The 16,313-nt window shown below is 61.3% G+C and overlaps 1 protein-coding gene across 3 annotated transcripts in view; it reads right to left on the bottom strand.

Annotated features, from left to right (window-relative positions):
- Positions 1-5,334: 5,334 nt before the first annotated feature.
- PDE9A (phosphodiesterase 9A) overlaps positions 5,335-16,313 on the bottom strand; it is a 100,447-nt gene continuing 89,468 nt past the window's right edge. Inside the window, exons 12-19 of one of the 3 annotated variants that reach the window (XM_047797297.1) lie at positions 16,093-16,175; positions 14,706-14,862; positions 11,000-11,113; positions 9,471-9,575; positions 8,708-8,836; positions 8,427-8,522; positions 6,754-6,826; positions 5,335-5,555 (exon numbers count right to left, since the gene is read on the bottom strand). In XM_047797297.1, the coding sequence (XP_047653253.1) occupies positions 5,545-5,555; positions 6,754-6,826; positions 8,427-8,522; positions 8,708-8,836; positions 9,471-9,575; positions 11,000-11,113; positions 14,706-14,862; positions 16,093-16,175 (768 nt within the window). In that variant the 3' untranslated portion in view covers positions 5,335-5,544. The remainder of the gene's footprint in view (positions 5,556-6,753; positions 6,827-8,426; positions 8,523-8,707; positions 8,837-9,470; positions 9,576-10,999; positions 11,114-14,705; positions 14,863-16,092; positions 16,176-16,313) is intronic. The other 2 variants (XM_047797306.1, XM_047797312.1) reach the window with 2 other exon arrangements.

Below are 16,313 nucleotides of genomic sequence, written 5' to 3'. Positions count from 1 at the left end.
GAGCTGAGGGGAACTCTCCCCCGGGCTTTCCAGCATCCTGAGGTCGGACGCCGGGCCTCCTGACGGTAAGAAAACATCCCTGTTGTTTTAAGCCTCGAGCTTGCAGCACTTTGTCGCGGCAGCCCTGGGATGCTGATGCAGGAGGTGGGCAGTCCACATGATGGGTGAGAAGAGGAATCCAGAGGAGAGGAAACCCAGTCCTGCCGGCTTCTGGGCAGAGCAACCCTCCATCCTGGGGGCAGAGGCTGGACCAGCATGGGGGGGAGGGCGCACCCTGGCATGGCCGGCTGGGGCTTCTGGAAACCGCCCAGGTTTCCACTCAGGATGGATGGGCTCGTCCGAGGGGAGTGGGTGATACATCAACAGATGACTGCTTCTGCCTGGCTCCTTCCCAGCTGGTAAACTGGCCGGCGCAGCGCACACATCGGTCGCAGGCAGCCTCGGCCCAGGCAGCTCCACGTGTTTCCGTGGCAGTGGGAGCTGCGTGTCCCGCTGCAAACACGGCCCCAGGGGATCAGCGCCCGTGGAACCCGCGTGGCTGTGTCAGAGGCAGGCGCCGCTGGGCATCCCCGCGGCCATGAGAACAGGCAGAGTGGCCAGCCTGCCGCTGTCACCCAACATCTTGTTACCTGCCAGTTGGCCCGTCCAATGCATTTTGAACTTTTTGTAAAGTTATTTATAAGGAAAACAGCATAAATGAGCCCCGCGTTCTCATTGCCGCAGGTTGGACAGGAGCCTCGCTGCCCAATGAGGGACCGCAGCTGCCTCCGCCCCCTGCTCCTCACACCTGTCGTTTGGTTTTTTAACAAAGCCAAATGTTGTTGTTTTTACCCCGTTCACTGCCAGGTCTGCACGTGGTGCCAAGGAGGGACACTGGCCATCTTTCTTTTTTTTTTTTTTTTTGTCTTTTTGCCATTTCTTGGGCCGCTCCCGCGGCATATGGAGGTTCCCAGGCTAGGGGCCGAATTGGAGCTGTAGCCGCCGGCCTGCACCAGAGCCACAGCAACGCTGGATCTGAGCCGCGTCTGTGACCTACACCTCAGCTCACGGCAACGCCGGATCGTGAACCCACTGAGCGAGGCCAGGGATCGAACCCGCACCCTCATGGTTCCTAGTCGGATTTGTTAACCCCTGCACCACGACGGGAACTCCTATCTTTCCATTTTTTGCGTGTCCTTCCTCTCGGCTGGGTGTGAGGTGCACCTGTGCTCATAGATGTGGGCACCCACGCGCACATGCACACGCTCACCCCCCCACGCACACTCACACGCGTATCTGCAACAGCATTCCCTTCCCTCCCCCGGCCCCCCCACTTTGCACTGAGATTTTTCCTCCTGGTGGTTCTCTAGGTTAGTGACCACAACCTCCCATTCAGCCCTTCCACCCATAAACGTCCAAGCTGCTAATATGGTTGGTCACGAGGCCCACCCCCCCGGGTGCGTGGGGTCCTGGGAAATATTTTTTTGCGGGCTCCTACCTTTGGAACAGGTGTGGGTCCCCGCACGTCAGCCTCTGGGCTGTGGGGATGTCACAGGAGCAGCAGGGGCCGTGGGGCAGCAGGGAGCCGGGGCAGGGCGGAGGTCCACCTGCACCCCACCCCCGGCCCAGCCGGCTTCGTGCCCGCCTGTCCCTCTGAGCCCGGCTCCACCTCTCCCTGGACCACGAGCCTGCAGCCCGCACTCCTGGCAACATCGCTGCTCCTGCGGCCCAGGCCCCGCCTCCCTGGGGCCCCTGGCGGCCCCTCCCCCAGCCCCGTGCTTCCAAGGCTCCTCCTGGCCTGGGGGCCTCTTTCCTGCTGTCCTGGTCCTCTGTCCCGCTGTCCTGCTGTCCCTCCGTTCCTCCGTCCCTCCTTCCTGCTGTCCCTCTCTCCCACAGGCCCCTGGCGTGGACGCTGCCTCTTTGGGTCTTTCCTCATTCGATTTATCCTCCAGCAGGACTCAGGGCCGCCTCCTCCAGGGAGCACACGGCCAAGGCTGCGGCTCCCAGCCCAGCAGCCTGTCTGCCTGGAGGGCTCTGGACTGGCAGCTTCTGACCTTCCTCTTCTCTGGTGTTCCCGCTGCCCTGGAGCGCCGAGGGGGCGGCCGGGCTGCAGGTGCCTGGGGTCTAGAGTGGCAGCGACGCAGGCTTAGGACGGGTGGGAGGGGGAGGGGAAGGGGCAGCGTGGGGCCAGGCCTGCCCGCTTGCGCCGAGGCCGCGAGGAAGGCCTGTCTGTGGGGCAGGGACAGGCTCGGGCAGGTGGGCGTCACATTTTTTTCTAAAGAAAGAGCGGGGACATCATCCAGAAAGGGTTTTTTCCCCACTTGTGGGTGTGAGAGTTTGGAAAATGCAGTTTGGGTCCCCAGACCCTGGACGCGTCTGTGAGAGACCAGCCACTCTTTGGGGTTGTTGTGGGTGGTGGGCAGCGGGCAGGGGGCACTGGGCTGTGAGTGGGGTTTAAGGACACAGGGAAGGCTGGTCAGTTACAGCTCCCCCATATTCCCCACCTTGGGCGCCAAGATCCCGCCAGAAAGTCATGTCTTTCCCCTACTCCATTTTATAAATAAAATAACATTTTAAAATCTATTCTACTTAGAAAAGTAAAAGCCGTTTATAGAAAAATTGGAAACTACAGGAAAAAGAAGACTGCGCCCCCCCCCCCCCGTTTCAGCCAGAATCCTCACTCGGCCTCACAGCTGAGGTGCTGAGGCTCCGGCTGAGTCAGGGGTGCTTGGGCGGAGGGCCCAGTAGGGTGGACGTGGCCTTGGCCTCTGGGCGCTTCCGAAGGGCCTCCTTCCTCTGACCACGTCCGCTCGAGCCTCAGGTTTCCCAAGGAGTGAAGCCTCCCCGAGGCCTCGCCGGACGAGAGGTGGCGGCTCTGACCTCCCTGGCCTTGCTCCGGCTCCCGGGCCCATGGTGCTGGGAGAACCGCAGGCTGTTCCCGGGGCCGTGACTGATGCCTCCGTCCAGGGAGGCTGCCCGTGCGGAAAGGCCCGGCTCCCAGGACAAGCGGCGCCCGGAGAGAGGCGGGTGGCCATGCACCTGCGGCTGTCCTGGTGTCTCCGGAACCAGCTTGTCTGCCCTGAGCACCAGGCTGTGCCGGCCGCCCCGGGACATGGGAGGGGGGCTGCGTGAGGGTCCTGGGGCGGCCCTCACAAAGCCCCCCAAGGCTGGGGGCTCAGATGCAGGACTTGTGCTCTTCGAGGCTGGCGTTGGGGCCATCGGATCAGGGGCGGGCAGGGTTGGTTCCTCCCAAGGCCTCGCTCCTGGACGTGTCCCCGAGCGCTCACACGGCCCCTCTCTGGGGACCAGGGCCCCTCGCCCCCGCCGTGACCTCACTTGAACGCACTCACCTCTTTGAAGACCTGCCTCCAAGGACGTCACACTCGGAGGTGCTGGGGGCGAAATTCGGGGACGCGGTTTAGCTGTGAAAGGGGCCTCATCCCTGTAGGACCTGGCTCCCACCCCAGGCTCCTCTGTGGCACCTGCTCCCCCCCCAACACCCCCCCCACCTCGGGGGCAGGTGGGAAGTCCAGCGGGAAGCTGGGAACACTTGCCCAAAGACATGGGGGTTAGAACTCCGCCTCCTTGCCAGGCCCTCTCGGCTCCTGGTGGAGAACAGCCAGAGCAGTGATTTCATCCGCCCCTGGACAAACAGTTACGGTCTTTCGATTTAAACTTTAAAATCTCCCCTCTTGGCGACACTGGAGGAGCAGAAAGACAGCACGACGCCTTCTTGTCTGGGGCGTCGCCACCGCTTCAGCCTGGCCCTGGGTGGGGGAGGGGACCAGCGCCCCCGCGGCCCCGGGGGGCGAGAAGGGACGTGGCATTTCCTGCGGCCACGACTGGGCGAGGCAGGCCCGGCCACGTGGGCAGCTGCTCTCCTCTGCCAGAGGCCACTGCCAGCCGACAGTCCCCAGAGGGCTGTGTATCTGGGGTTACGAACCCTGTGCGCTTAGAGTTCACCTGACCCTCGTGTTGAACTGATTTTTCTGTGTGATTTGCCTAAAGATGCCATCAGGCCGAGGCGGTCACCCTGGCTCAGACACGCGGATAGAGGCGTCCACGGGAGGTGCCTTGGGACAGCTGTGTGATTGGGTGTATGTGTGCACACCTGTGTGTGCGTGTTTGCACATGTGCATGCACGTGTGGATGCATGTACACGTGTGGCTGCCTGCATATGTGTGTGCATAGCACGTGTGGACATGTGTCCCTGTGTAGGCAATTATGTGTGTGCCTGCGTGGACCTCTGTGTGACTGCGTGTCTACGTGCGTGTGAATCACGGGTGTACGCGAACATTAAACTCAGTCATAGTGTGAAACCTGATCGGGGGCAGTTTGGTGAGGGAGGCGTTCGGCGTCACTCGGCAGGTAAAAGGCACCCGTTGAAGTGCCCAGTGATCGGAGGGCAGGTGAGAGAGCAGGACGTCACGCGGCCGAAAGGCGTCCCTGTCTACACCCCCGCAGGGTTTGGGCTGCCGTGTGGCCAAAGCTGCAGGGTGTATTGGCTTCAGCAGGATTACAATGAAGAGCAGAACCAACCCAGACATGGGGAACCCAGGGCCGTCTCCCTGGGGAACTGATTCAAGGCCGGAGGGAAGGTTTCTCTGCTCAAACTACGCAATGGTGGGATGCGATGTTCTGGAATGTTCACCGAGACGGAAGGGATGCGCTGAGGGAAGGGGGCCAACAGGCCATCGACGCTCAAGGAGCTCAGGTTAGGCCGATGGCTTTTAAAGTCCGGCCTTAGAGCAGATGCTTGGCGGGGGCGGGGCAGGGATGGAGCCCACGGCCCTGCAAACGCTGAGAACACACGCGTGGGGAGGGGTCCCGCGTGGGAGCTCAGGCGTGTGTGACCTCATGAAGCTCACCTGCGAACTAGGCGGGGGCTGGCTCTCCCCTTGAGGGTGTGGGGCCCCCAGAATGTTCCCAGTGCTTGTCCCTAAGACACAGGAAGAGGAGCGGGGCTTCGTCCCCTGGGACAGAGACCCTGAGGTGTGCTGTGTAGATGCGGCTCCTTTTCCGGGCTGCTGATGGGATGTGGAATTTCCACCCTGGAAACCCCGCATGGACTGCGTGGGCTCACAGCGCCTGCAGCCCTACGAGCCGCCTCTGGCCCCGGGTCCCCGAGCACAGCCTCATGTCCCCTCGCGGCTCCCAAACAGGCCGGCGTGTCGTCACGCTCCGGGCACCGGCCTGACACTTAATGCTGGATCGCACGGGGCGCCCATCACAGCCCTCGGCCATGGCTTCAGGACACCCGGATGAGAAGGACAGAGTCCCCACGCGAGGACCCGGGAGATGCCTGTGGTTTATCCCGGGATACTCGGCTCCACCCAAGAAAACGTACAGCACCCATTTCTGTATAAGAATATATTATTTAAAAGAAGGTTTAAAAATAAAAATTCTGTACAGCATTGGGAAGTCCTTTTGTTTGTATCAGGGAATAAAACGGCTCTTAGAAAACGTGCTCTCGTGGCGTGGGTGCTCAGAACCACTTTCCCGTGCAGGCGGGATCCGAAGCTCAGCCGGCCGGGTCCGGGACAGCAGCCCGCAGCTCCGCTCCCTTCAGGCGCAGTCTGCTCGGAGAAGGAGAGATGGCTGGCTCGCGTTTGTGGCATTGGAAGTGTGCGGGCCATCTCACAAAAGTCGCGGGATCCCACACAGACCACGGACACTTCTTTTGCCCCAGAACTCGGCCCATTGAATCGCCAAACATCGCTCAGAGACTGTGGCTCTGCGGCTCAGAGAGGTTGAGCCGCCTGTGCAGGTCGCTCAGCTCGTAATGAGCAAAGCTGGGGCTCAGAGCGGGGACTGTGGGAGGCTGGCCTGCACCCTCCTCCACAAGCCAAACCCGCCCTTGTGCCCTGAGGGCTTTGTCACACAGACTCCCAAACAATCCTCACCACGGATGTGCTGTGACCGTGCCACCCAGAAGCCCAGCGGGCTGTCTGTCTTCCACCTGGATGGAGGGATGGGCCAGGACCCACGGTGCACAGGACGTGCTTGGAGTGACATAGGCAAAAACCTTATTTATTTACTAGCCGCACCTGCAGCGTATGGAAGTTCCTGGGCCAGGGATCGAATCCCAGCCGAAGCTTCCACCTAGGCTGAAGCTTCAACAATGCTGGATCCTTAACCTACTGTCCTGGGCCAGGGATAGAACCCTTGTCTCCACAGCGACCTGAGCCACTGCAGACACAATGCTGGACCCTTAACCCACTGAGCCACAGCAGGAACTCCTTAAATACCTGATTTTTGAAAACTGAAAAGCTTTTATTTTTAAAAATATTAGTATTTTTTCCTTTCTATTTCCTCTTGACGGCTGCACCTGCAGCACATGAACGTTCCCAGGTCGAATCGGACTTGCACCTGCGACCCACGCCACAGCCACGGCAATGACGGGTCTGAGCCGCACCTGCGGCTGCAGCTTGTGGCAACACTGGCCTCTAACCCCCTGAGCGAGGCCAGGGATCAAACCCACAGAGGCCATGTCGGGTCCTTCACCTGCTGAGCCACAGTGGCAGCTCTTACAAACTGACAAGCCTCTAAAAAGTCCTTCCCCTTGTAAGGGCACCTGGGCTTAATCACTAATCTTTTTCTGTCAGAAACAGCAGCACGTGCCCCTTCTTTCAGAGCCGCGTGCTGACGCTTTACGCGAGGAGGAGAAGTTCCATTTATTTAAAACCGCCCGGCGTTCAGGTCTCCTCCCTCCCGGCCTGTGCCGCTTCGGTCCGCACTACCACGCGCGTGGAGACGCGGTTAGAAGAGCTTTACCTTCGGCGCCCTTCACGTCTCTGCTCTTCTCTCTGGACTTGGTGGCCCCCGAGGTCAGGCTCTCAGCTTTCTGCTACGGGCGGGACAGAGTGGAAAGGAGGCAAAAATCAGGCTCCAGGAGACAGGGGGTGACGGCTCGTCTAAGAGCTTCCAGACTGAGGATGCGGAGATGTGTGGTGAGACCGGATCTACGATGCGGGGGCCGGCATGCCACAGCCCCCAGACACGGCTCTGCAGGAGCCACCTCCCTGCGGCCGGGGGCCTCAGCGCCTGTGGCCATTGTCTGCGTGTGGACAGGACTGGCACACGGCCCCAGTGCACTGGCGGTGGCAGGTGCAGCCCTTTCTCTTCTTTCTGTCTTTTTAGGGCCACACCTGCAGCCCATGGAAGTTCCCAGGCTAGGGGTCGAATGGGAGCTGCAGCTGCCGGCCTACACCACAGCCACAGCAACGCCAGATCTGAGCCGCATCTCAACCTACACCACAGATCACGGCAATGCCGGATCCTTAACCCACTGAGCAAGGCCAGGGATTGAACCTGTGTCCTCATGGATCCTAGTCGGGCTTGTTACAACTGAGCCATGATGGGAATCCCATCTTTCACTTCTTTTGTGGATCTGTCTTTTCTGGAGAGGGTCCGAGTGGCACCCTGGGTGGCCAGTCTGGAGCCTGGAGACTCAGGCCTTGGCCGGGATGACGGGCAGCCGGCCTGGGGGGGTCAGGTCCCCGTAGCACCCGTTGGGGGCCTCGGCAGGGACACCTCCTCTTACATGTGTTCTCTGCATCATTTGCTCTTAGGCTTCTGGAGTTTTAGGACCTGCCTGTGACCTTCTAGAAGAATCCAGCTAGAGAAATCTGTCACCCCTGAACGGGGCTGGACCCGTGAGCGTTTACTGACACCACAATGGACCCAGCGTCATACAAAGGAGGTTGAGGGAACAAGAACCGCTCGGAGGCTCAGCAGGTCCACGGAGACAGGGTGGGGGGCCCTGCCCGCAGCGAGCGTGAAGGACCAATGACGGGGCAGGGCCCTGGGGTGGGGGTGGGGGTAGGCCGGCCACCGTCAGACGGGGACACAGCACGAGGCAGCGGGGAGGCGGTTCCACTTGCATCAGGGCCCTGAGAGAGGGTGGGAGGGCCGGCCAAGGGGCAGTCACTCGGGGACGGTCTGCGGGGGCCCCCGAGGCAGGGAGCCCCGACTTGTCCAGACCAGCTCCCGGGGCTTTGCAGAAAACCTCTCCGGCGGCTCTGAGCCTGTGAACCTCACCGTCCCTGAAACTCAGGGTCCATCCCGACAGCAACCTGGACCACACGCGCGCTCCTGACCCCGAGGCGCCAAGCTGCCACGTGAGGCCCGTGGCCAGGTCGTGGTGGTGGCTTTTCCCGCCGGGGCGCGTCTCTTCCACCCCCTCCCTTTGAACAAGGTCAGCCCGGGAGGGGAGAGGAGGGGTCCTGTGGGGCAGGGCGGCCACCAGGCTGCGACGCTCTGTGGTCCAGGCGGCGGGCGCACCCTCGCTCCGTGGGTTCCCGGCGGCGTGGCTCCCCGAGGGCAGGCCCTCCCTCGCCGGGGCCTGGCTGCGCAGAGGGCTGGACGGGCTCCCTCCAGAGGGCCCCCTCCGAGGTGCAGCCGGGCCGCGTGGGGCCAGGGACACCCGCGTCCTTGCCGGCGCTCACCTCCTGCGCAGCGTCGTCCATTTGCTTCAGCTCCTCGTAGCGGTCTCTGGACTCCCACAGGGGCTGCAGCATCAGCTCCTGGACCACAGGGAACAGCTGGGAGAGGACAGGTGGACTCGGTCGATGGGCGTCGTGCTCACCAAAGACGTGGTGAGGGGGGCGGGGAGTGGGCGGCGCCAGCACACGTGTGAGGGTGCGTGTGGGCGTGGGTGTGGGTGGGTACACGCACACACGGGTGCCTCTCGCTGTCGCGTCATCAGCTCGTGGTGGCGGCCACTCACCTTGGTCACCATCTCGAACATCGGGATCAGGACGAACTTGATGAACCCAATCTGGGCCGTGGCTTTGGTCACTTTGTCCCGGTCCATGAAAGGGGCCACGGGAAGGCCCTCCGACTTCTCGCGGTCGCTCTGTGGGGGGCAGCAGACACGGCGTTAAAGAAGGAAACGTCCCCCGAATCTGGAAGCTTCGAGGACCGCTGTTCCCAGAGGAAGAGAAAAACAGCGCAGAGGCCGATGGAGCCACCGATGCCACACCTATGAGTGACCACGTGGGGAGATGGGGACACCCTGGGTGCCGACCAGGCGCCCGCTGGACCTGCAGGGTGGTGCCGAGGGACCCATGGCCACAGAGCAGCAGCAGACCCCCAGCCCCGCTCCCCAGGCTCCCTGGGCTGCAGTGGGAAAGGCTTTTGGTCCCTTCCAGCGTTTGCTTCCTGCCCCAGAGCTTCCCGGCTACGACTCAGGCTGGCCTGCTTGTCTCACCGACCCTCGGGGGCTCCCTGCCCTGCCACCTGTGCCGGACCTGCGGGCCCCCATCGGGGCTTTAATTACTGGTAACAGAGGCACTGGCGTGGTAGCAGTTTGACTTTAGCTTTTCCTGGTGGTTGTGTCTCGAATTACAGTCCAGTGTGTTGCCGACGTGCACCTGCTGTGAAGGCTTCTGGAAGCTGGTGACATCAGCCACCTGGGTGGGTTTTGAACACGAGCCCAGGGAAGGGGCTGAAGAACCACAGGAGGTGGGGCTGCCGTGCCCCGTTCTTACCTGCATGAAATACTCCTCCAGCAAACAGTCCACCCAGGGCTCCGCGACCTCCGTCGGCCGGACCTCGTTGGAGATATCGCAGCATTTTATCAGAATCATCTTCAGCTGGAAGAAGATGCCACGCTGCAGTCGGGGCCTGGACGTGGCGTCCCCGACGGGAGGGGACGGAGGATACGCAGGGCTGGGGGAGGGGACTGGGGCTTGGTACCCCCTCCCCCTGCCACCACCAAGGGCAGATGGTCTCTTTCTGCAGCGGGCAGCCCTACGGCCGGCATCTAGGCCCCTCGGCTGTGCTAGGCAGAGCAGGACAGCACCGCACCCCAACGGTCAGAATCTCTTCTGGAGAGGCTTACGCAGCAGGACAGTCCCCCCGAAATGGACCTTAGTCACACAGACCACACACTGCAAAGTTCACAAGTCTTTTTTTTTTTTTTTAGGGCTGCACCCGCAGCATATGGAGGTTCCCAGGCTACGGGTCGAATCGGAGCTACAGCTGCCGGCCTACACCACAGACGCAGCAATGCAGGATCCGAGCCGCACCTGCGACCTACACCACAGCTCATGGCAATGCTGGAACCTTAACCCTCTGAGCGAGGCCAGGGACTGAACCCGCATCTTCATGGCTGCTAGCTGGGTTCCTTACTACTGAGCCACAGTGGGAACTCCGTGAAGTTTCTTTTTCTTTTTTGTCTTTTTGCCTTTTCTAGGGCCACTCCTGCAGCATATGGAGGTTCTAGGCTAGGGGTCCAATCGGAGCTGTAGCCACCGGCCTACGCCAGAGCCACAGCAACGCGGGATCCGAGCCGCGTCTGCGACCGACACCACAGCTCACGGCAACGCCAGATCCTTAACCCACAGAGCAAGGCCAGGGATTGGACCTGCAACCTCATGGTTCCTCGTCGGATTTGTTAACCACTGCGCCACGACGGGAACTCCTGAAGTTTCTTCTTAAGGTTGAGAATAAGTAAAAAATATTGAGAGCCAGAGTGGTCAGGAGCCAGGGGTTCAGAAGGTAGTGAGAAGAGACTCATGGAGTGGCGTGTGCTGGGACCTCGAGCCCTGAAGAGGTGGTTAGAAGCCCAGGGCGAAGGGGACCCCCGTGTAAAAGCAGGAGGGTGCCCAGCAGCTTCGACACCCCACATCCTGAACCAGCTGAGACAGGAGTGGGAACCACAGTCCTGACCCAGGGGGCGTCCCCCTCGAGCCCCCCAGCACAGAGGGGGCTCTGTCACACAGACGCTATGGTCTGTGCCCTCTGCTCCGGAGCCTGGCACCCCCCGTGTCAGCCTGACCTCTGCACACTGGGCTGTTGTCCCGCACTTTCGCCCTCAAATCCGAGCACAGTGGAGGAATCCAGGACCTGGGGCCCCATGGCGGGGGGTGGGGATGGGGGGGCCTCCCCCGAGAAGCTGGGACTTTGCGAACCGGCTCTCCCCACACCCCCCACAAGGTGAGGCGGCCTGGGATCCGGTCTGCGCTGGAGGACGGGGCCCCCTCGCCAGCCCCCCCGAGGGCACCGGCCCCCTCACCAGTGTGAGATGCTCCTCGTTGCCGTAGTCGAAATCCTCCATCTTTTCCTTGAAAGAGTCCATGATCTCCGCGTGCCTCGCCATGTCCGTGGCCAAGATCAGCGTGATCATCCCCTGGGTGGAGGGCAGAGCGTGACTCACGCGGGCCCGGTCCCCGCAGGTGCTCCCGGGGCGCCCACCGTGTGCGGCGCCCTCGGCTCTCGAGGCCTCAGGCAACGCCTTGGGTGGGTCTCAGCAGCCCTGTCCTCGTTTTTATAAAGACGCCGAGCCGGGAGGAGGCTGAGGCACCTGCCCAGGCCCAGCTGGCGAGCGGCAGCCTGGGGCTCCGGCCTGCGCGTGCTGTGTCCTGGGAGAAGCCGGCGTGTCCAGATCCGCCAGGGCGATTCACCTGCCGAGGGCGGGCTCGGCGGCGAAGTCCGTCGCCTGCCGAGTCCCGCTGTGTCCGCCAAGGACAGATGCTTCCTTCAGATACGCGCTTGTTCCCTCCAGAGGTTGCTGGCGGAGGTCAGGAGCCGATTTCCCAAGTATTTGTCCTGTTACCTAATCTTTATGTGATGAGATGTGCATGTCTCGCTTGGGAATTATCAAAGCCTCAGGATTTATAATAGCGTTCTTGGAGTTCCCGTCACGGCTCGGCAGGAACGAACCCGACTAGTATACATGAGGACGCAGGTTCAATCCCTGCCCTCGCTGAGTGGGTTAAACGTTCTGGTGAGCTGTGGTGGTGGTTGCAGCAGACGCAGCTCAGATCTGGTGTTGCTGTGGCTGTGCGTCAGCTGGGGGCTACAGCTCTGATTCGACCCCCAGGCCTGGGAATTTCCATAGGCTTCGGATGCAGCCCTAAAAAGAGGGAAAATGAAAATAAAAAATAAAAATGTGTTTATAATAGTCTTTTGTTGTTAACATACTTGTAAACAAGGATAGAGTGAGTTTTTAAAAAAAAATTTTTTTCTTTTTGCCTTTTTCTAGGGCCGCTCCTGTGGCACATGGAGGTTCCCAGGCTAGGGGTAGAATTGGAGCTGTAGCCACCGGCCTACACCACAGCCACAGCAACGTGGGATCCGAGCCACGTGTGCCACCTACACCACAGCTCGGGGCAACACCGGATCCTTAAATTAACCCACTGAGCAAGGCCAGGGGTCAAACCCGCAACCTCATGGTTCTTAGTCAGACTCGTTAACCACTGAGCCAGGACGGAAACTCCCAGAGTGAGTTTTTAAGTACGTATCTCTTATTACCTTGTTCACCAAATATTGGTTTAGGAGAAGTAGCATAATTTGAATCAATGACCATTTATCTACCCATTCATCCATCCATCCAATCATCTGTCTACCCACTGATGCACCTGTCACATGTGCATCCATTAATCCATCCCTCCATCATTCACCCACCTGTCCATCCATCCATCCAACCACCCATTTATCCATCGGTCCATCCATCCAACCATCCACTTGTCCATCCATCCACCCATCCACCCATCTGTCCATCCATCTAACCACTTATCCATCTGTCCATCCATCCAACATCTACTTGTCCATCCATGCATCCATCCATCCAAGCATCCATTAGTCCATCCCTCCATCATCGTCCCACCTGTCCATCCATCCATCCACCTGTCCATCCCACAAACGGTTATAGCACACACCTCTGTGCCGCGTGTGATGTCCTACTTTGTCAAGGAAATAACACCACAGGCATCGAATAGAGAACTCAAATCAGTCAACACAGATAATCTCAGATGTGTTTGGAGGGACGTTGCTGGCATTTTGAATTGTGTGGTTTCTTTGTAAGATTTAATTGTGTGGTCAGTGGAGGATCTATCCCCGAGAGGCGTTTCCCTCAAAACATTCACGGTTCAGCCGCGACCCGTGGTGTAGGTCGCAGACACGCCTTGGGTCCTGCGTTGCCGTGGCTGTGGTGTAGGCTCCGACTGGATCCCTAGCCTGGGAACCTCCATATACCACAGGTGTGGCCCTAGACAGACAAGAAGTATGTGTATACTCAAGGACAAAATATTGATAAAGATTTGGAACAACGGATTTTCCCCTGAGAACGTGTTAGGGTCAGCAAGGTGTTTGGGGCTGGGCCACCCTGGGTGTCCCTGTGGTGGGCGGCAGAGGCAGACCCCTTCACAGGGGAGGGGGGTTCTTCTGCAGGAGGGGGGGCTGTTGCTCTGACCACTCCACGCATGTCGGGGGGTCAGCGGCTTGGACTCTCCAGGCCGAGTTCCTGGCGGGGCTCCTCACCGGGAAGCTGGGAGGCGAGACAGGGACGCAGGGCCCTCTCTTCGGGATTTGCTGCTTTACCTCCTTCAGACTCGCTACGGCTCGTGTAACAACACTTAGCAAGAGCCTGTGGGTGGTTCCAAAGCCTGGAGGGGAGGCCAGAAAGCCTGCAGATCAGGGGGAGATAAGAGTGCCCGGAAGGGGTGGTTCAGCTGAGGTCCTGGAAGCCGGGCAGAGAGGGAGCGGGTCCTCTGATAGGGTGAAGCTGTCACCTCTCCAGGAGGGGCGGGTGTGTCCCGGCACTGGGCTCTGGAGGCTTTATCAGGTGCGCCTTGAGGCGAGGCCACCGAGACATCCAACGGACGTGGGTTTTCACCCGTGGGCCACATTCAGTGGCTCCTCTCCTGCCATGGACACGAGTCCCAGGGCTGCCATCCGAAGTGCCATGCGCCGGTGACAGAGCAGCAGGAAGGCATGTCCCCTCACGGTTCTGGAGGCCGCACGCCTGCAACCAGGGGCCGTGTCCCCTGATGCCTCCGGGACCATCTGTTCCCTTCTCTTGCTGTTTCTCGTGGACCCTCCCTGGCGCTCGGTGGCTGGGTCAGGCCAGGCCCGTCTCTGCCTCTGTCCTCCTTTCTGTGTCTCTGCTCCGTGCGTCCCTCACAAGGACACTTGCCATTGGATTTCAGGTCCTCCTGGATGATCTGAGCCAATCTTATCGAGGGCTTGTAACTTAATTTCAGCTACAAAGACTCTTTTTTTTTTTTTTTGGCTGCATCTGTAGCACATGGAACTTCCCAGGCCAGGGATTGAACTGCGCCAGAGCAGTGAACTCTGAGTCCTTAACCACAAGGCCACCAGGGAGCTCAGAGGCTCTTTTTCTAAATGAGGTCATACTTAGGATTTGGAGGTGTGTGTGCCTTTTTTTTTGGTTGGGGGTCGCTACCACTCAACCCCCCTCACTCCTCCAAGAGGTCAGTGACTCTGACACCCTCCCTCCCCTGAGAACGTCCGAGGGTGGGGCTCAGAGCTGGGTTCAGTGGGACCCCCTGGAGGGGTCGCTTTCGGGGCCTGGGAAGCGTCCTTGCCCTGCTCCCAATGTGCCTGGAGGAGCAGAAAGGTCTCTTCTGAAGTGGGGCGGGGGGCTGACGAGGCCCGGGGTGGCCGGGGCCAGGAGCAGGGCCTGGGGACAGTGGTTGAGGTTCTGCTGGGCTGGGGTCTGCACAGACTCATCCCACTTGCCCGGGCCGGTCAACCCCCCGGGTCAGCCTCATTTCCTGGGCTGCGAGATGGGAGAGGACTTATCTCCAGAGGTTAAGGGAATCGGGGATCCATGTGCCCCACGCTTGCCAGGTGCTACCTGGCCTTGGAGGAGGCGGGGATGGAGGGCCAGCCCCCCAGGATCCCTGGTGGGTGAGGGGCCTCGCCGCTCTGGTCCTGCTCCGCGCCCCCCAGGGCCCCGCGCGCAGTCGCCCGCGCACCTGTCTGATCTGCCTGAAGCTGTCCCGAGACACGTTGGCGAAGATGTTGCAGTCGGGCTGGGCCAGGATCTGAAAGGCCACGGCGCAGTGGTGGTTCTCCAGGGGCGAGATATCATTGTAGCGGACGGCCAGCTCCGTGCGGGCGTTGATCTGGTACCTGGGGTTGGAGGACAGGGCAGGGGGAGCCTTGGCATCCTGCCTGGAGGCGGCGAGGCAGGGGGCGTGGTGCCGGCCGCGGCCGAAGTGACGGGGCTGGCGGGGGTGACCGCCCTCTGCTTGTGCGTGCGGGGAACTCACTCCCCGGGCCCTGCTGCCCGCTCGCCAGAGACCCCGAGGTGTCACAATAAGCCCCAGCTCCCCCCTGCCTCGCTCCTGAAGGTGGTCCGGCCTCGTCAAGGCCCAGCAAGCCTTCAGTGCGCGGGACACGGGAGGGGACAGGGTGCATTTTCAGGTCGGATGCTGTGGAGGTGGCCCTGGCGGGCGAGGCGCGCACGTCACCCGAGTGTGAGACGGGGGTGGGGGAGAGAGTCCAGGGGGCCGCCTCCGCCGAGGAGCACACCGTCCGCACGTTGGAGTCCTCCCTGGCCGGTTCTCGGGGTGCTTTGGTGTCATCACGCACACAATACAATTCAATACACAAATGCACACATTTGATAGAACCGCCGGTGTGTTGCTGTGAACACAAACCAGCACCACGCTCGGGCCTGGACTCTGGCGGGCATGTGTGGGGGGAGCTCTGTGCCTTCGACCCGGAGGCGGGAGTGGATCAACTCCCAGCAAAGCCGGGTCCCCCTCCCGCCCCTGGCCTGCCCTCCCCAGCCCCCGCCGCCCGCACCCCTTCTGCTGCTCAGAGGCTCCGTCTCAGCCTCTGCCTCGTGCCTGTTGGAAGGAGGCCGGGAGGCTGCCCTGGGGGGAGCACGACCCAGAGCCGGGGTGGGGGGCGGCTACCCTGCGTGTGTGCGGGCAGCACTCCTGCTTTGGAGGAGGGAGGTTCTGCTGGCCCCCCCCCGGGGGGGGTGCTCTGCTGGTCTGGGGCAGGACCACAGGGGCTGCGGAAGCCCCTGGGGCTCTGGAAACCTCCCGGGTCCTGCCTGGGTGGCCCAGGCCCCGGGCAATGGCCTTACAGAGGAGGAGGTGGCGCTGGGGGCTCGCGAGACCGTCGCCAAGGGATGAGCTGAAGCGCGCACTTCGGGGGCCACCGGGACCTTTATTTGCTTATCTGTTGTGGCTGCGGCGGGCGGCGGTTTGATGTGGGATCTCAGCTCCCAGGCCAGGGGCTGAACCAGGGCCCCAGCAGTGGAAGAGCTGCATCCTAAGCCCCAGACCCCGGGGGGACGCCCAGGGTGCCCTTTAAAAGGGGAAAAACAGCAAAAGAGCAGGTGCGTACGTGTTGTTGTAGCCGGGGTGGTCCAGGTCGTGGCAGACGGCCGCCGTCATCAGGGTCAAGATGTCGATTTGGGAAAGCTTCTCCTGGATCAGAGGCAGGTGGGCTGGGTGGGAGACGGGAGATGCGGGGGGCGGGGGGGGGGGGGGGGGGGGGGGACGCCCCTCCAGGCCCGGCCTGGGGTGGGGAAGAGGGCGGGGCGCCCACTTGCTTGTGGACGAAGG

Source organism: Phacochoerus africanus, chromosome 1, assembly GCF_016906955.1.
Source record: "Phacochoerus africanus isolate WHEZ1 chromosome 1, ROS_Pafr_v1, whole genome shotgun sequence".
Taxonomy (NCBI): domain Eukaryota; kingdom Metazoa; phylum Chordata; class Mammalia; order Artiodactyla; family Suidae; genus Phacochoerus; species Phacochoerus africanus.
The sequence above is the reverse complement of the archived record's forward strand: the minus strand, read 5'-3'. Positions and strand labels throughout refer to the sequence as shown.